The sequence below is a fragment of the Equus przewalskii genome, chromosome 16 (assembly GCF_037783145.1).
Source record: "Equus przewalskii isolate Varuska chromosome 16, EquPr2, whole genome shotgun sequence".
NCBI classification, from domain to species: Eukaryota; Metazoa; Chordata; class Mammalia; order Perissodactyla; family Equidae; genus Equus; species Equus przewalskii.
The window spans coordinates 22,780,137-22,800,250 of record NC_091846.1 but is presented as its reverse complement, the minus strand read 5'-3'; the positions used below and the strand labels follow the sequence as shown (position 1 = coordinate 22,800,250).

Sequence of the window (20,114 nt, the reverse complement as noted above, 5' to 3'; positions counted from 1 at the left end):
AATGAGAATGAAAAAAAAGTGTCTTAGTTTTATTACGAGCATGGTTTTGACCTTGTGGACCACCGGAAAGGGTGTCCCTGGACACCTATATTTGGAGAACTTCTACTCTAGATACTTGCTTATACTGCTGTTTTGTGGTTTTGTTTTTTTGTAATTTTAGATTACCTACTGGCTTCCTAATATGGAAAGGGAATGTTGAGCCTTTTCTATATATTTACATCCTACACTCTTATTCTTCTGGTATAGTTACAGTAATTTCTGGTTCAATTGATAAGGCTTTTATTATAAGTGACATAAACATTATTTACACCTGAGTAATATAGCATGACTTTATTCTACTTCCTTTCTCATACAAAACCATTTTATTTTGCCTGGATTTGATGATTGCTGTTTGGTCAGAGAGGGAGAGTTGCTTAATTTTCTATATATTTATTGCTAATTCATCCTCAGACTCTCTGACAGCCCTTCTGTATCTACAGACTTACCAGATAACTTATCAAGTTTCATATTTTTCTTGGCAGTATCCCACTTGTCATTCTTCATTCTTACCAGCCAGACTGGTTGCATTCTAGGCACGTTGCTATACAGATGTCCTGAGAGTAATTACCATCCTGGAATTGAATTACCTTGGCCTCCATCCCACATTGGATTTGCAGTTTTATAAATCTGAGAAAAAGTATCTGAGATCAATTTTTTTAAAAGCTTGCCTGTGTGAGAATGTTTACTCTGTCCTCACATGTAATTGTTAATTTATCTGGGTATAAAATTCTAAGTTAGCAGTAATTTTCTTTCAGCATTTTGATGGCATTGCTCCATTATCTTCCAGTCTGATGCCATTCTGATTCCTGGTTCTTTGTACATAACTAGTTTTGTTTTGTTTTATTCCTCTAGAAACTTGAGGTATTTTGCTTATGTTTTTGGCTTTCAAAATTTTTATTGACAATTTATCTGTTCTCATTCATTTCCATTTTCTAACTTAAGGTTTATTTATTTGTTTATCCCTTTACTGTCTGTTGCACTTTCAGGAGGAAGTAAAGATAACCGTTTAACTGGAAATCAATAGTACGACTTTCAACTCAGCTATCTTGATAGCTTTTTAAAGATTTATTAGAATATTTGCTTTAACATTAAAAATGGACTTAATGATTATTAATAGATAAAAATGGTAACCATCTGCATTATTATTAGCACTAGTTTAAGGTCAGACAGTATGGCCTAGAAAGATCTATGAGGCCTCTTCTGTTCTCCCTCTTTAATGTTCCAGAACTGTCTCCTTCATGAGTGATTTTAGAGACAACTTACTCACTAACCAACTTTATGATTTTGCCTTGTAGCTTTATTACTCTAACTTTTCTTAGGTTTCATTTTTATATTTAGTATCTTGCCTTTCTCATTTATCTTGAAATGCTTATATGCTGATGTCTCTGACTTACTTGCCTTTATTGTTTTTGCTTCATGTGCATATGATTTTAATACTTTTTCTTACTGTCCTTTGTAAGTTGATGAACAATAGAGAAAAATCCTGTTTTGTCAACATGCTAATAATAGCTGCACTACTGTTGTAATGGTTAATATATAGTGCTTATTAGGGGCTGGCCCCGTGGCCGAGTGGTTAAGTTCGCGTGCTCCGCTGCAGGCGGCCCAGTATTTTGTTGGTTCGAATCCTGGGCGTGGACACGGCACTGCTCATCAACCCACACTGAGGCAGCATCCCACATGCCACAACTAGAAGGACCCACAACGAAGAATATACAACTATGAACTGGGGGGCTTTGGGGAGAAAAAGGAAAAAAATAAAATCTTTAAAAAAAAATATATGGTGCTTATTATGAATGTGGCTCAATTTAAGTAAACCCATTAAGATGGCAGAATTCTATAGAAACTCAGACTGTGTCATTTCTGGTTGGGTATGAGTATTATCCAGTTGTGACATGGTGTCACTTCGCTTTCTACCAGAGTTAATTTGCCTAAGCTATCATTTATTCAGGTGGTTGATCTCATAGCTCCATGCTTTTCTTTCCCTAAGATGCATGTGGAGTCAGATGATATTTAGGCCTTATTAGTTCTATGATACTACACACATAATTTTACTTAACTTCTCTGGGCCCCATTATATTTATCTGTAAAATGATGTATTGGACTAAGTGACCTTTCGTGGTCCTTCCACAGGGGATCTTTTCTTTCTGAAAACTATACTGATCACATATATGATCATTGCATGGCCAGACACTATACTAGGAATTTTAAAATTACTAAGCACCCGAACCGTCAAGAAGTACCTACTGTAGCTGAGGAAGACCAAGTATGATGTAAACCAAATTAACCACAACCTACTTAAATGTCTGTATCTATGTTCACAAGAAAACAACAGCCCTGGATCCAAGAGCTAGGAGAGTGGTGGAATAAGGGAGCAAGATCACATGACTCCAGAGTATTTCTTGTCCATGCATTGGTGTTAGGCATAGGTTCAAAGCACTCTTTATATGTTTGCTATAGAGACACAAATATCTCTGATCTCAAGAACTGGAATAATAATAATTCTTCTTATTATTTTTCTTTGGTGAGGAAGATTGGCCCTGAGCTAACATCTGTGACAGTTTTCCTCTGTTCTTTCTCACCACCACAGCGTGGCTTGATGAGTGTCGTGTAGGTCCGTGCCCAGGATCCGAATCCATGAACCCCGGGCCGCCGAAGCAGAGCGCACTAACCTAGCCACTATGCCACCGGGCCAGCCCCTGGAGTTATTTTTTTATTGTCATTTTGTATAACTTTCAAAATTCTAAAGTCAGACAGAAAATATAATTTTCTAGATTTAAATTATTTTGTGCTTTTAGAAAAATATACTTGGAATTTTCTTACCAAAGTTCTGCATTTTAAATGGAATTACTCATATTTGAATATGAATGTGTAATTATCTTAGTGAGTGACATTAAAATCCAAGATTTATGCAAAAATGAGTCCAGAACAGGTTTGCTTTTTTTTTCCCTCTAATCTTGACACTTGTTTTATAATGAATTGTAGAGAGGAGAACATCCCTGTTGTACTTAAAATTCTTAGGAAGACAGTTGATATTCTAATTGGGAACAATATGAAGTCGTGATTCAGCCAGTGGCAGAAGAAATCTACATTAACTAATTTATCTGTCCTTGCTAAAGGCTGTTATGAACAATAAATAACATTTGTATATAATGCTGTTGTTTACAAACATCTGTTAGTGCTAGTTTGGGCTTTTCTGTTGACTCCCAGTACTTTAAATATCACCAATTTGAATTTGAAAATCTGACATTTCACTTCATAAAATATTATCACTAGTACAGTTCTCTTCAGTGTAGATTGAATAAACATTGTATAGAAATGATGGTCATCTTTAAAAATATATAGAAAAAAGAATAGAAGAGTTTAACGTATTCCTGTATTCATATTCTGCTTTGCACCAGATACTCTCCTTGCCCCTAATGGTATAAAAGTGATTAAGCTATGATCCAGCACTAAAAGCCTTTACAGCCTGATTTTTCTTTTTAGTTTTGACCTATTTTTTTTTAATCTAGGCCTGTGCTTAATATTATATAATGCCAGTAATTTGGTTCAGATTTCATAAATTTCTCGCAATAGTTAAATTGTTATGCAGTGGTTTTAAAATTTTAATTTTTTTGTTCCTGTATTACTGCTTGTATATATTGTCATAGGATTTGTCAAAAAAAAAAGTCATTCAGAAGAAATCTCTTCTATAGACATTGTAATTTTAGATGAATTTCTCATTTTTTAAACCTCTCCCTATTCCAAGTACAAAATAATGCAGTAACTTTGTTATTCATGGAATGCCAGTCACTTGGAAACCTGCTTCCTTTTTGTGTGTCAGATACAACATTTCTCACGTGAACTTTGTCACCATAGTTGAGATAGTACCAATCTTATTTGAAAAGTCAAATCAGATAGCAAAATTCAGATACTGATTTAAATGAACAAGAGAAAAGGGAAACAAATGTTTGGTGCCTTGATAGGTTTTTGCTTCTTAGCCGTAGCTTTTGTGTTTTACATACAGCAGAATGTATTTGGTGATCAGTGTTGTTAATAACGTACAGATTGCTGGATCGTGCCTTTTTGATGCTCCCACACTGGGGAAGGAAAGCTGATGTGGAAGGCAGGTGAACAGAACATGCACCAAGGGTAAATGAATAGTACTGGTATTTACATGACAGTAATCAGTTGGAGCACCACCTACATAACTTTTGTGGTTCTGAGAATATAGTTAGGAAAGCATTTTGAAAATTTTTAAATTAGGTTTTAAATGATAACCAAGGTTTGTTTTTGTTATTTTAAAATTCTTATTGGAACAGGAAGTGATTTAATTTTCCTCTCCAGCAATGTCGTTTCCAGTGGGCCTTTTCAGTATTCTGCTGTAGATGACTTTCTATTGGTTTCAACCCCAGCACATACTTGTTCCAGCCTACCTTTCCCAGCTGTCAGATGGTGGGGATAATAGCTGTCATTTATTAAGCACTTACTGTTTACTCTGTACCAAGCAATGATCTAAATGCTTCACATATATTCCTCATTTAATCCCCACAACAACCCTATGAGATAGGTGCTATTGTGAATCCACATTTATGATGAGGTAATTGAGACAGAGAAGTTAACTACCACTTGTCCAACTGTTTCCCATCCTCCAAAATGTGGACATTTCTTCTCTGCTATCCATCTTTCCATCTTTGTCCTTCTTCTCTTTCTTACGGGTTTATATCTTTCTTTTTCAGCTTCTTTAGGTCATTTGATGAGGTCTTAGAAAAAACTGTTTTAAAATGTACGTGTTTTGTACTACTCTGAGTTGAATAAATTGTATTGGTTCTTTTCTGCATTTCTGTCTTGTTTTTCTACTTAAAGTGTTTTTATGTCATTGCTTTTTTTTCTTTTCTTTTTTTTGTAATGTATTTTTTAACCCTAAGAGAGATTTTCCTCTTTAGTATTCTGGTTCCTAAAGTGTCGCTGTTGCATTTGTTATCATAATGCAAAATAGTATATCTGAGAGCTTTGAAAAAAAGTCTCTTGTGTTTCATCATATAAAGACGGCTCAGACAGAACTACCCGAGGATGTGAGGTGATGTGTTAGTTGGGAACAGAGTAAAAGCTATGTGAAAACCCTTGCATTTTGTCTGAGTTAAGTTTGTAATTGAACCTCATTTACTGAAGCCTCTTAGGGAACTGATTGAGGTGACCTAATAATTCTTGACGAATTGAAGTACCAAAATTTACCCTTCATTTTGCTTAAGATATAATTGGTTAAGGAATTTTACATTATCAGATGATGATAATATTTGTTTGAACCAGAAATTAGTGCAGTGCAGGAGCGAGAAAGCTTTTGAAAGCCATCTTTCTACACTACCGTTGAGTGATTATAAGGCCAGTGTGTCTCAGTGTCTTCATTTATAAACTGGGGTACGGACTTGAGGTTTTAGCAAGATTAATGAGATGATAATTGTGCAGCCCCTGTGGGAGTTCTTTTCCTTTATCAGCATAATTTAAGGTGCACCAGTTTTATTGCAGTACAAGGGGAAGAAATGTCTCTGTGGCTTGTTTCAAATTAGGCCAGGTAAGGTTATATACCCCAGTGAAGAAGCTCTTGTTGATGAGTGATTTTCGTTTTTCTTGTTCATTTTTGTTGTTGTTCTTTATGAAACAAACCAAACATACAAAACACAGAATCTGTAGTACCATTTTATATATTTTTAAAGTCTTAAACATTGCATACTGTATTATCCAACTTGCTTTTGTTTTTGGTTCAACGTTATGTTTCTGAGATTTATTTCAAAATCAACAGTACCAGTTGGTTTCATTTTAACTATTATTACATGAACCTGTAATACTTTGTTCTCCACTTGATGGACATTTAGGTTATTTCCAATTTTTTTCTTATTGACAATTTTGCAGTAATCATTATTGGACCTATTTCTTTATGTACGTGTTCAAAAGTTTATCTAGGGTTATATTCCTAGGAGTGGAATTGCTGGGTCATAAGATATATATATAGCTTTAATTTTATCAGATACTGCCAAATTGTTCTGCAAAGCAACTGTACTAACTCCTGTCAACTGTATGAAAGTTCCCAATTCCCATTGTCCCACACTTTCCCCAGCACTTGATGTTGTTAGACTTTCTTTTATTGCCTGGTATATAGGAACTCAGTTGATTTTTCCCTCACTCCCCATATTGAAATATAATTTACATGCAATAATATTCATCCATTTTGTGTGTATAATTTGATTGAATTTATGGTAATTGTATAAAATCGTATTTGTACCACCACAATCAAGATATGAAATATTTCCATCACCCTAAAAAGTCTCCTCGTGCCTCTTACCTCTCCCTTTTGCCAGTCCTTAGCTATGGCAAGCTGCTTCTTGTCATTAGTGTTTTTGCTTTTTCTGGAATTTCATAAAAATGGAATCATGCAGTAACTCGTCTTTTGTGTTGGACTTCTTTCACCAGCATGTTTTGGAGATTCAGTGTGAATATACCACAATTTATTTTTTCATTCCTCAGTTAGTGGATGTTTGTGGTGTTTTTAGTTTGAGGCTAGTATGAATAATGATGCTATGACTGTTCGTGTATAAATCTTTGACTCAGTTGATTTTTTATCTTCAGCAGTCTTGCTGAACTGTAATTAGTTTGAATAATTTGACTTTCTCAGATTTTCTACATAGACATTATATCGTTTACACATAATGACAGTTCTTGTCCTTGTCATTTGTGTGCTAGTTAGGATCTCTAGTACAATGTTGAATGGAAACAAAGAATTAGTTTTAATGGGCATCCCTCATATTCCTGACTTGAAAGGGTATAGTGTAAGTCTGAAGTTTCACCATTAAGTATGAGGTTTGCTGTAGGTTTTTGATGATTAGGCTTATTCATGTTAAAGAATTTCACCTCTTCCTAGTTTGCAAAGAGATTTTATTATGAATGGGAGTTGGAGTTTGTCAAATGCATTGTCTAAATATTTTGAGATGTCATGAGGTTTTTCTTGTTAAGTCTTATATGTATGGCTTTTTCTTTTAAGCTTGTTCTTTCAACTGTTAAAATTTTATCATTTAAAATTGACTTTTAATAAATCGCTTAAATTAAAAACTTTTCTGGGGCTGGCCCGGTGGTGCAGCAGTTAAGTTCACACATTCTGCTTCGGTGGCCCAGAGTTCGCTGGTTCAGATCCTGGGTGTGGACATGGCACCGCTTGTCAAGCCATGCTGTGGCAGGCGTCCCACATATAAAGTAGAGGAAGATGGGTGCGGATGTTAGCTCAGGGCCTGTCTTCCTCAGCAAAAAGAAGAGGATTGGCAGCAGATGTTAGCTCAGGGCTTGTCTTCCTCAAAAAAAAGCAAAAAAACTTTTCTGTCTTGAATATACTTTAATCCCTTCTCCATGACTCAGATTGTGATATGGAACATCATTTATGTCTGTCTGGCATAATGTTAATTTTGACTGTAAATTGCTTAACATGTGAGCCATGTCTTAGTCATATTTGAATTTCCCACGGGATCTAGCATAGTACATTGCAGATGACAGGCCCTTAATGAATGTTGCGCCGGGCTAAGTTTGTAGGGCCGCTGTTCTTTGCTAGATGGCCTCAATCTGTTGTGCATCAAGAATTCTTATGTTGCCCCCACCCCTCATTATCATGCTGGCTGCTGAGGTAACTCTTCTGGGTCATTAAAAAAATAAGTAACTAAGCTTTTTAAGAAAATATCTAAATTTCATTCATTCATCAAATGTTTGTTGAATGCCAACTAAGTGACAAGATTGTCCTTGAGCTACCAGTAATGCAAAATGAAAATGAATGGTTACTCACAAAAACCCTATAGCCTAGTAGGGAGAGAGAAGATCTGTATGTGAATTATTTTAACACAAGGTAGAAAGTGATTACTAGGAATTTAAAGAAAAAAGAGGTTAGATGGACTTTGAAGACCTGATAGCTCTTTTATGAAGTACGTGACTGTGGTGCATGGACTTTGAGTCTATAATGGCTGTTCAGAGATTCATTTATTTCCTGATTCTTAAGCCATGGTTCACGTTATTAAGGTGCTGAACAAGTGACCTCTGGCTAAGTGAAATATTTTACACGTTGAATTCTTTGAGAAATTTTAATTTTTTGTTTTATTGTCATAGTCCCGAAATGTGATTTTTGAATGAACATGAGAATTCGAACTCCATGGCATGGTATACAAAGGTCCTTTGTGATCTGCCCCAGTTAGCTCTCCATCGCATCTCTTATGCCCTCCCCACCACACAGGGTATTCCAGCCATGGCACGTGTGGTTTCAGTCTGTCTTCTGCCTGAGTATTTGTCCTTCAACATTCCACTCCGGTCTTTTCTCCCCTGCGAAGTCTTCCCCAGATGCTATCATCCCTTCTTTCGTTCTCCTATTAAAGCCCATATCATACTTTTGTTCTTTTTGTATATTTATTTTCCAGGTTCATCCGAATGACCTCTTTCTTGGCAGAGAGTGTATATACTGAGTGCCTAGCACAGCTTTTGGCACACAGTAGACATTCATAATTTATTCAGAAATTATTGTTTGTTGACCAGTTAGAAATGATATATCAAAAGACCTGGAAACTTGTCCTCAATTTGGCAGTTGGGGCTGCATATTCTTTTACAAGTGCCTGCCCATGCTCTTTGGCTATTCATTTATGTGCTACTAAGGAGGAGAGCCTGCCAAACAGAGTGGGTGTTGTACGCACATTTGACTGTCTCAGCAGCTGATACCAAATGTTTAGAAATGACTATTCCATCTGTCACTTTCATCGCCCCACCCTGCCTCCACCCTAAATAATTATGCTAGGAACTATTTCTTATCTCCTTAGATATTTATGTCAGACAAGGACTCAAACAAAACACTATATACTTTGTCATTCAAGTTTCATAATACCTTATGTCTCCATGGAATTCCTGTAACTTTCTACTCACAGATGGGGTATCTTGTATGGCTTGATAAATTCCTCTAGGTGTATTCTCATTGCATACTACTTCCTTGCAGTATGCTCCTCGCCTCATTTATACCTTCAGTGCATTGGCAGGGACGCCTGCCACAGCAGAGTGTGAGGCTCCCGTTTGAGCTAGTCCTCAGATTGAAAGGCGTTTGTTCTACAGTGTTAAATTCTGTCATTAAAACCTCAGCCAACCTAGGCACAGACTCTCTGGCTTTAAATTGTTCTTGGTTGGCTAGGACATTTAGGATTGGGCTTTTCCCTAATAGTAGCAATTTAAAATTCATCAGCTTAGAATTGAAAATATAACGTTAGCTTTCATTCTTTCCTAACTGAATTCTTGCTTCATATCCAGCATTGTTCATACAGTTTTTCTTCCTTTTTATTTATATCCTATTTATCTGTGGAGGCATAGGTCAAGTCTACTTTCTCCCCTAATCCATCCCATATTGAGTTTTCCAAGTAAAGGATAGAGTCATTTACTTGAGAGGCTGTAAATGCATCCTGCTAACTTGAGCATATATTTTATTATGTTGGTTTCAAGTTAGTTGGAACCTTTCTTTTGTTGTGTGTACAATTTCTTGAGCCACTAGTTATATAATACCAGCAGCAAATCTCGTTTGTTTGATATCTCTTTTCACATGAACCTGGGCGCAAGTCAGAAATGAGCTATAATTCAGAAGTGACAGAGTAGAGGGACTGAGTTAGAAGGGCAAAGGCAGTCCCCAAGGACTGACTGTCATCACCCCGGATGACACTTGATGCTCAATTATTTCTTTGAGGAGATCAAAATTAAAATTCTACCAATTTTGTGTTAAGTTGTATGTCTCCTGACTTTATAAATGTTTTTCATATTGAATCTTTCTTCATGTTTTTCTACTGCTTCTATCTCAAAAATGAAGAACTTTGTCAGACTGGGATTCTTTGAGGTGGGACAGTGGATTTACAGGATTATTTCTGGATAAGTTTCTCCTAACTTTTTGTCTGTTTGTTTGCTTTTGTTTTGTTCTGTTTTGTTTGTTAATTTTATTTTTTTTCCTTTTTCTCCCCAAATCCCCCCAGTACATAGTTGTATATTCTTAGTTGTGGGTCCTTCTAACTGTGGCATGTGGGACACCGCCTCATTGTGGCTTGATGAGCAGCGCCCTGTCCGCACCCAGGATTCAAACCGGCGAAACCCTGGCCCGCAGAAGCAGAGTGCGCGAACTTAACCATTCGACCACCGGGCCAGGCCCTGTTTGTTTGTTTGAGGAAGATTACCCCTGAGCTAACTACTGCCAGTCCTCCTCTTTTTGCTGAAGAAGACTGACCTTGAGCTCACATCCATCCCCAACTTCCTCTACTTTATATGTGGGACGCCTACCACAGCATGGCTTGTGAAGCAGTGCCGTGTCCGCACCTGGGATCCACACTGGTGAACCCCACCCCACCAAAGCAGAACTTGCAAACTTAACTGCTGCGCCACCTAGGCTGGCCCCAAGTTTGTCCTATTTTTTGAGATTCTAATTGTTTAAAAAGTTTGTTTCATATTGTTTGTTCTGTCCTTTATTTTCCTCTTAACTTTTTTTTGTGTATTGTTAGGAATGGCTTTATACCTGGTATGAAATATTAACTACCTGCAGCAGGCTAACAGATAATTTTACAAATAATCTAATATACCCTGAAGTTGTAATATACAAGGCTCAGCACCATGATACTGCATGACAAAGTTGTGTTGTAGCCTTTTCTGTATTTTTAAATGTTAGAAGAAATTTTAATCACCAAAAATTGTGCACAGAAAATAGAGATTATGGAATATGTTATTGCCCCAGAGATATGGGTAGCAGGTGGGATGTTGAGAATTAAAAGGCAGAACTCTCCCAAGGGACTGATGTCTTAGCTTAAGAGGCATTGTGCTGAGTCCTGGCACCACCACTCAATCATTCCTGAGTTGATCTTTATTAGGGACCTGACTCCTTTGGTCTTTATTTCTTTGTTTATAAAATGACAATCCTTAAAGTTCCTTTCACTCCTGACCTTTCTGTGATCTTGACTGGAGATAGATACTGACCGTCAGTCTTTTTCATATTCTAGGACCCAGATGAAGTGGTACCAGTTGGCCAGAGAAGAGCCTGGTGTTGGTGCATGTGCTTTGGGCTAGCATTTATGCTTGCAGGCGTCATTCTTGGAGGGGCTTACCTGTACAAATACTTTGCACTTCAAGTAAGTGGAAAAATGCTAAGAACTTTTTTGCCTTGCCTTCGTGTGTATTAGAAAATTGGCCCAACTTGTCCTAGCCTGCACTTTTTGTCTGTGGTCTTTAGCCAGACTAGCGGTCCTGTTTTAAAGCTGTGTTTAAAAATCTTCTGAATAGAAGTTTGCTGAGCCTATTAGACAGTCAAAAAAGCAGAATAATGTAGTTTTGGAATGATGCTTACTTAAGGGTATAGATTGTTGGGTGATTTTTCAAAGTTGACTAACCTTCATTTTCCTACCATAATTAGTGGCTAAGCTATAGTGTTATCAATTGCCAGTTGAATAAATACATCAGCCACAAATGTCATGTTGATAGACTATAGCTTGCTGGCCAGGTGGGGCTCCCCAACAGTAGCCTTTTGCTTCTGGGCCCAGAGTATACTGGCACCACTTCTCTCTGCCCCTTTCCCAGTCCATGGTTTCTCCTAAGAGCTCTATGACTTCAGCAGTAATGTCGAAGTTCTTAGGGTGAAAGTTCTTTATAACTTGAGTGTTTAATAGTAATCTCAGTGGGTTAAGACATAAGATTTTTCTTCAGATTATAATTATGATTTATGGTCTCTATTTTGTGATAGATTTCTCTTGGCAATAATTCAGTAGGTTTATTTTTTTAACATTTTGACATTTGGAGAAACTGTTGACATAGATTTATTAAAATAAGAAACACTACCAGAAGATGTATAAATTTTGTGCTTATTTTCTATATTTTTTGAGATGATGGCATGTTGATAGACATTATTAAAATACTAGTCATGTTTTTTAATACAATTTTTTACAAGAAATATATTTGATACAGAAAAAATCATTTGCAGTTCCACTGTTGCCTTAAGGTTTTGTTCTCTACTCCTAGTCTTTATTATATATGTATACTTCTTAAAAATAATTTTTATAATAATTTGCTGTAATCTGATATTTTCTACTTAGTTATGATATATTTTAAGGAAAAATCATAACTACCTCTATGCCTGTGGAAATTTCAGGAAAGCTGTCCCTCTTTTGGCTAATAAGAGAAAAATCATTTAATCGGTAAATCATATCAAAAGTTTTAAAAGTATGTTCTTTCAGAAAAAACATTATTAGTTTCTGAATATATTCTTTTATAGAAATAATGCCTACAGGTAGGAATAGGCCTGTGTGTTTCTTGTCACCAGATGGATAATTGCTTTTATATTCTATTCTTGTCGACCACAAAAGTAAAGAGAAAATCAACTGCTTCTCTCCTTCTGAAGCTGTTTTTTTACAATACTTCAAAACCTGATCTTAAAGAATGTATTAACTCTGTAATTAAACTGTCTGACTTGTCATCTAAAAGTAAAAGTTTGCAAGCAAAATGCTATTTAAATAGAGGTGGCAGCTTAAGTAATGCTTACATTTAAAAACCTGTCTCCTGCTGACTTGCTGAAATGGTGTTTAAACTCTTTGTAGCCAGATGACGTGTACTACTGTGGAATAAAGTACATCAAAGATGATGTCATCTTAAATGAGCCTTCTGCAGATGCCCCAGCTGCTCAGTACCAGACAATTGAAGAAAGCATCAAGATCTTTGAGGAAGACGAGGTTGAATTCATCAGCGTGCCTGTCCCAGAGTTTGCAGATAGTGATCCTGCCAACATTGTTCATGACTTTAACAAAGTAAGCCAGGTGTCCCGAACTGTAAAAGGAATGCGAGCTCTTTAATTTATGCTTTTTGTAGTTTTAATTTCGGTATTTGCTAATTTATTCTATTTATAGTTTAGTTTTTACTTTAAGAAAAAAAGGACTTGGGTTTCTTCTGCCCTACAAGATAAACTGTCCACATTCGAAGGGCTCTTTATCTGAAGTGGACTCTCAGTGAACCTGGCCTTCCCCCATCTTACCTCTTTTTCCCTTGCCTTGGATGTCTTAAAGCCCACCTTATGGCTATTCCCCCTTTGCTGCTAAATGGCTATTATTTCCTCTGTGCCCCCCATTTCCTTAGATAAGAGGTGATTTGTTTTCCCATTTCTATGTAGCATTCTCAGAAATCAGTAATTTTAGTTCTGCATCATTTTGTTCATCTGTTTTTAAGCTCTCATTCTACATTTCCTCCCAGCTTTTGAAAATTGTTCGCAATGCAGAAAAGTTGAAGTAAAAATACAGTGACTACTCCAAGTCCTCTGCCTGGTTCCAAAATTTTACATTCTTCATCTCTTTTTCTCTTGTTTGACACTTGATCCCTAGATACTTAAGCTGTTATCTCTTAAGAACGAAGACTTCACCCACATGACCAGGTCATTATCACATCTAAGAACATTAACATGATAATATAGTATTATTTAATATCTAGTTGATATTTAAATTCTCCCAATAATTTTTGTCCCTTCAAACCAGGGTTTTGTTTCTTCCAATCGGGATTCAGACATTTGGAAGTTCAGATGTTACCTTTGGGTTTTACATCTGTGTATAAGTTTGCCATGATGAACATTCAGACATATCATTGAAGTTAGCTTTGTAAACATTTCATGCCTGATACACATCTGATGAGTGTTTATAAACCTGTTTGAAAAATTACTTACCTCAAGGTAATAAACCTCATCCAAAGCAAATAGTACATTATAATAGCTAACACTTACTGAGCTCTTAGAAATCTGAGTGTTTACATGGTTTGGTTTAACTCATTTGAATCCTTAAAACTCTGAGACAGACTTTCTCAACCAGCGTCTCTCAGCTGAACCACAAGAACACAGAAAATCATTTAATAATTGACTGTTACTTCAATTCTCTAAGGATAGTTGTAACTAGTGCTATTCTAGATGCACAGGAGAGAAGTTAATTTTTACATAAGATGTATTGATGCCTTGGAGGGCTTTAGGGCTTACAAGTGAGGGAACTAAATCTATTAATCGGATGATAGGTTATTTGCAGTTTATTTTAATAGTTTATTATTGTCATTTATTATAGAAACAACCCCTGATAAGAATTTTGTTTACTAGTAGCAATAATTTTCCTGTTGCATTACTACTTCCATTCCTATCCCACCAAATTCTTGATTTGTTGAAATGCCAAGTGAGTTACACATTCTAAAGCCAGCCCATTTTAATGGTACAAATTATTCTTAAAAATCCAGTTGATGCCTGTGTTACAAATATTAATCTAATGAAAATGTATCTTTTTCTTCCCAGAAACTCACAGCCTATTTAGATCTTAACCTGGATAAGTGCTATGTGATTCCTCTGAACACTTCCATTGTTATGCCGCCCAGAAACCTACTGGAGTTACTTATTAACATAAAGGTATAAAATTTTCAAATATTTCTTATTAATAATGCTGTTATAGCATCTTGGAATTCCCTGCTGAGAAATTAGCCTTATAGGAGCCCATCTTACTGAACATATAGCTAAAAATTTTAGGAAGAAACTAAGACTTGCAGTTTGGGTTTTTTCCTTTTAATATTCTATATTTTGAAATTAAAATACAATTTCTTAAATTATATTTGTTTTCCTAAAGGGCCAGAGAATAAATAGTAGGCTTGCAAGAAATAAGATGTCTGCTGCAACTTATTCAATTCTATGTTACAGACAGTAGGTAAACAAATGGCATGACACTCTTCCAGTAAAACTTTATGTATAAAAACAGATGGTGGGCAGTAGTTTACCAACCTCTGCTCTGCATTGTAGTCTCTAAGAGTTTTGTCTATTTTCTTCATCTGTTTAATGTATGTTTTGAGATATTCATGTCTATTCCTTTCCAAATGTAGGCTGGGACCTATTTGCCTCAGTCATATCTGATTCATGAGCACATGGTTATCACTGATCGCATTGAAAACGTTGATCACCTGGGCTTCTTTATTTATCGACTGTGCCATGACAAAGAAACTTACAAACTGCAACGCAGAGAAACCATTAAAGGTAATACTTTTTAATGTTAAAGTGTTGCAGAAAAGTTTGTTGTTTCATTTCATTGTGTTAAACTAGATTTAGATATAGGCTAGTCATTGTTGCCAGTATGCTTGCCATGAGTGAGAAAATAAAACTATATTTTATCACAGTAATATCTCTAGATTTCTGAACAATCATCTGAATTCTAAATCGACTCTTTTCAGATAGAGAGAATAGGTGAATGTGAAATGGCATTGCCTGGGGATCCTGTTCCCTCATTTTCCATACAGTCACCCAGTCCAACTTTCCATCCTAGCACCTTGGTTTGGCCATACTGTGCAAGGGTTCTTCTTATCCAGAGGGTGTCTAGAGGAGCTCTTCAGGTGAATGCTTAGAGATCTGGATTCTAAGCAGAGTTTGCCTTGAGGATCATGTTGAAGATAATCAGAGTCAGATTAGTTAGAAAGGAATTTGGCTGAAGAATTAAGAGCACTGACACAACTAATGTAGCTTTGCCAAAACACTTATCCTTTGTTTTCTTACCTAAAAATTAAGGATGAGGGTATCTCTTCATTTCCTTTCCAGATTACTGTACAAATAATGAAAGTACATGTGACAGAGCTGTAGAAAGTAAGAAGTGCCATTCTAATACACTGTGATGTGATTTCTTTGGAACTGTGGCATCCAGTACAAGTGCTTTCTTGGCTTTTTGTTAGCACTTTTAATAATGCTGTTCTCTCACCTCAGGGTGATCAGTCACCTGAAACCTACTGCTTGATTTCTTACATTTTAAAATTGTCTTTATTCTTCGTAACTTTTTAAAAAGCCAGACTTATACATATAATAAAATTCACCCTTTTAAATGTGTAGTTCTGAGTTTCAACAAATCACCACCACAGTCAAGATATAGAACATTTCCGATAGGTCATAAATTTATATGTATAGCATTGTTATTGTTAATAATATTCGTTAAGACACTTAGTTCAGAAAAGAGAAGACAATTATTTTCTCCAGTGTTAAAAAATCAAACTATAGAAGTCCATGGAATATAGAGTGAAATATTTCTATATGTCTAAATAATAACTGTGAAGATTAATATGAATGTTTATTGCTCAAGAACCAGAAATTAAAAGACTTTTCCCTCCCAAACAGGTATTCAGAAACGTGAAGTCAGCAATTGTGTTACGATTCGGCATTTTGAAAACAAATTTGCCGTGGAAACTTTAATTTGTTCTTGAACAGTCAAGAAAAACATTACAGAGAAAAGTTAAATATCACAGCATAACCCCGCCCTTTGTATTTTGTGCAGTGATTATTTTTTAAAATCTCCTTTCATGTAAGTAGCAAACAGGGCTTCACTATCTTTTCATCTCATTAAGTCAATTAAAACCATTACCTTTAAAAAAATCTTTTCTTCTTTCTAAGTGTGGTGTCTTTTATCTTGAATTAGTAGTTGTATGAAGTCCTAAATAATAGTACACTTCACCATAGATCTTAGGTATTAGGAAGAACTTAAATTTCTTTAAATCATTTAACCAGATTTTTACGTTTTAATTATGCATTTTCTAGAGAAGGGGTTACTAAAGAATAATCACATATATGCATACGTAAAAATGGACCACAGTGACTTATTTGTAGTTGTTAGTTGCCCTGCTACTTAGTTTGTTAGAGCATTTGAGCACACATTTTAATTTTCCTCTAATTAAAATGTGCGGCATTTTCAGTGTCATATTTAACTATTTAGAGTATGATTTCCACCTTGATGTTTTAATAACCTTGGCATCTGCTGTAATAATATTTTAGAAAATGTTTGGAATTTAAGAAATAACTTGTGTTACTAATTTGTATAACCCATATCTGTGCAATGGAATATAAATGCCACAAAGTTGTTTGACTAAAGGACTGTGTGTTGTTTTTCCCATATAATAAAACCAAAGAATAATTTGGTTCTTCATATCTAAAGATAATCTATGTAAAAGAAGAAACAATTTCTTGAAAGTCCAGTTCTTTATATACTGTGGGTGAAATCAGAGATTTTTTTTAAAAAATAAAAGTAAGCTTTTAAAATAACGAACTACATTCTTCATGGATACTATTAAAGTACTCAACTTTGAAAGATGCTGTTTACTACATTTTAAAATAATGCTTTTGTATTTAATGGAAGGGCTATTCTTAAACCTGAAGTTTCCAGGGAGCATGAAATAGAGTGCTTTCTGAGAATGTCTCCCTCACAAGTGGAACATTTTGAGTTATAGTGGTGATTCTTACACTTCTAAGGTTGCTTGCTTTCTGAAATAATTCAGAATCCACCACCTTTAAAATGTCCAAGAGTAATTTCACTGTAAATTCCTAAGACAAAGAAAGTTCAATTCCGAATTTAGGAAGTCAGAATTTTTAAAGCTTCACAGACCCATAAAGGATTTAGTCTAGGAACCAATTCCAGTCCAAAAATATATTAGATTCCTGGCTCTAGTTTCATTTCAGTAAGACTTCAAGAGCTTTAGGCTAGCTAGTCAGATATTCAGAGATTGAGGATTTATTTTAGAAGAGAATATATTCTGATAAAATGAGAATTGCTTTTCCCTACCTTCCAGGTTCTGAAATTTCATGATTTGTCAGGGGGCTGAACATTTAGTAGCACATTATTCGTTTATTCAGCAAATACTGATACTTACTGAGCATCTTTTATCTGCCTGGCACATAGCATTAAGCGTTGAAGATACATCTGTGAAGAAGAAAGACAACTGCTGCCTTAAAGGAGACACACAATCTAGTGAAAGGGACTGATGAATAACCTACTAATTACAGTACGGTTGTGATCAGTACTGTAATGGGGAAGAATAGCTCCAAGAGCTTTGGGAGTGATTCGGAGGGACAGTGAGATTTTTAGAATGTGAAGTGCATGGGACCAGGGCATGGAGGACTTTATCTGCCATCCTGAAGACTTCATTCAATAAACCATGGGCTGCTATTGAAGGTTTGTATTTTGGAAGGAGCATTTTAGTTTCTGTTTTCCCACTGATAATAGTAATGCTGTATTCGTTAGGATAGATGAACGGCTCTAATAACCCCAACATCTCAGTGGCTTCAGACAGCGGGTGTTTGTCTGATTACATCATATTCCAATGTGGCAGGATTGCTTCAGGCTCCCAGGGACCCAGACTTTTCCATCTTGTAAGAATGCCATCTTTGAATCCTTAAACTTGCCATGGAAGGAGAGGAGCTAGAGTGGTAGATACTGCAGGAGTTTTATGACCAGCCCTGACAGGCACACAACACTTCTCCCCATTTCCATTGGGCAGAGCCCAGCCATATAACCCCAGGCCAATGGTAAGGGAGGTGGTGAAATGTATTCATCATATGTACCTAGGAAGAGTGTCCAAATGGTTGGCTGAACGCACAGCATTGTCTTTACTACAAATGGACAATTGAATGAATGAATGCATGCATGAAAAAAATCACTAGAAAATAAAGCTCATCCACAATTCCATCACTTGGAAATAATGAAATCCTAAGATTTTCAGTGTGTGTGTTTAAAACTTGTGTTATTTTACTACGACAGCAACATGCTTTTGGTAGATTTGGAAATTATATAAAAGCACAAGGAAAATAAAAGTTGTATATTCCCTATCAAGGGCTCTCTGACTTTTTTTGTTATTTTGGTGTGTACACTTGACTACTTCTGTGTCTTTACTGTTTTACAGTCTTTTCCTCCCCTTAATATGTCATAAACACTTTCCTATATCATTGAAAATTCTACATTTTAAAGGCTGTATTATATTTATCATGGTTATACCATAATTTCCCACAAAGTTCTCTCTTGTTGGACAATTTGGTTATTTATGACATTTTTCCCATTAAAAATGCTGAGATATGTTCCTTTTAGTAAGCTTTTATGTACATATCCATGATTATTTCCATTTGTTCTTGCAATTATTTTTCCTTTTGCATTTCTCTTCAAAAAATTACCCAGTAATAAATGTAAATAGTTAGAAATCAAACAATATCAAAGGGAACTTTTCTTTTTAAAAAAAGGGCAGTGTCCTTCCCTGTGACCAGATCTCTTTTAACTGTTAATTCTGATACTTATTTCAATATTTCTCCTCATACTTACAGTGCTATTTTTAATATCTCTTTATGTCTTCCTCCCTAATCTGTACCTTTTATTTCCGTTTCTTGCTTTTCTGCATTAGCAAGGACCTCCAGTACAGTGTTGAGAAGTGGTGAGAGGCAACGTTCCTTGCCTTATACCTGATATTAGTGGGAAAGCTTCGAGTTTCTCACCATTAAGTATCATGTTAGCTGTAGGTTTTTTGTAGATGGTCTTTATCAAATTGAGGAAGTCCCCTTTTATTTCTAGTTTACTGAGTTTTTATCATGAATGGGTGTTGGGTTTTGTCAAATGCTTTTTTCTATCTGTTGATAGATCATGTGATTTTTCTTTAGTCTGTTGATGTGATAGATTACATTAATTGATTTTCAAATGTTGAACCAACCTTGAATACCTGCAATAAATCCCACTTGATTGTGGTGCTTAATTCTTCCTATACTTTTTTGGATTTGATTTACTAATATTTTGTTGGGGATTTTTGCAGCTAGTTCATGGGTGATATTGGTCTGTTGTTTCCTTCTAATGTCTTTGTTTTGTTTTTGTATTAGGATAATGCTAGCCTCATAGAATGAGTTACAAAGTATTCCCTCTGGTTCTGTCCTCTGAAAGAGATTGTATAGAGAGAGTTGGTATAGTTTCTTCCTTAAATGTTTGGTAGAATTCAGTGAACCCATCTGGGCCATGTGTGTTTTAGAAAGTTATCATTTATTGATTGCATTTCTTTAGTAGATGTAGACCTATTCAGATCATCTCTTTCTTCTTGTGTAAGTTTTGGCAGATTTGGTTTATTTCTTCTGGGTTATCAAATTTGTGGGCATAGAGTTGTTCATGGTATTCCTTTATTCTTTTAATTTCCATGGGATCTATAGTGATGGCCCCTCTTTCATTTCTGATACTAGTAATTTGTGTCCTCTGTCTTTTTTTCTTAGTTAGCCTGGCCAGGCACTTAATGATTTT

The 20,114-nt window shown here is 35.7% G+C and overlaps 1 protein-coding gene across 2 annotated transcripts in view; it reads left to right on the top strand.

Moving 5' to 3' along the window:
* ITM2B (integral membrane protein 2B) overlaps nucleotides 1-18,676 on the top strand; it is a 28,266-nt gene extending 9,590 nt beyond the window's left edge. For both annotated transcript variants that reach the window (XR_011527843.1, XM_008517766.2), the window contains exons 2-6: nucleotides 11,049-11,177; nucleotides 12,636-12,842; nucleotides 14,351-14,461; nucleotides 14,926-15,076; nucleotides 16,199-18,676. Coding sequence is in view for 1 of the 2 variants with exons in the window: in XM_008517766.2 (XP_008515988.1) it covers nucleotides 11,049-11,177; nucleotides 12,636-12,842; nucleotides 14,351-14,461; nucleotides 14,926-15,076; nucleotides 16,199-16,284 (684 nt within the window). In the remaining variant the exon portion in view is untranslated. The remainder of the gene's footprint in view (nucleotides 1-11,048; nucleotides 11,178-12,635; nucleotides 12,843-14,350; nucleotides 14,462-14,925; nucleotides 15,077-16,198) is intronic.
* Nucleotides 18,677-20,114: the final 1,438 nt, after the last annotated feature.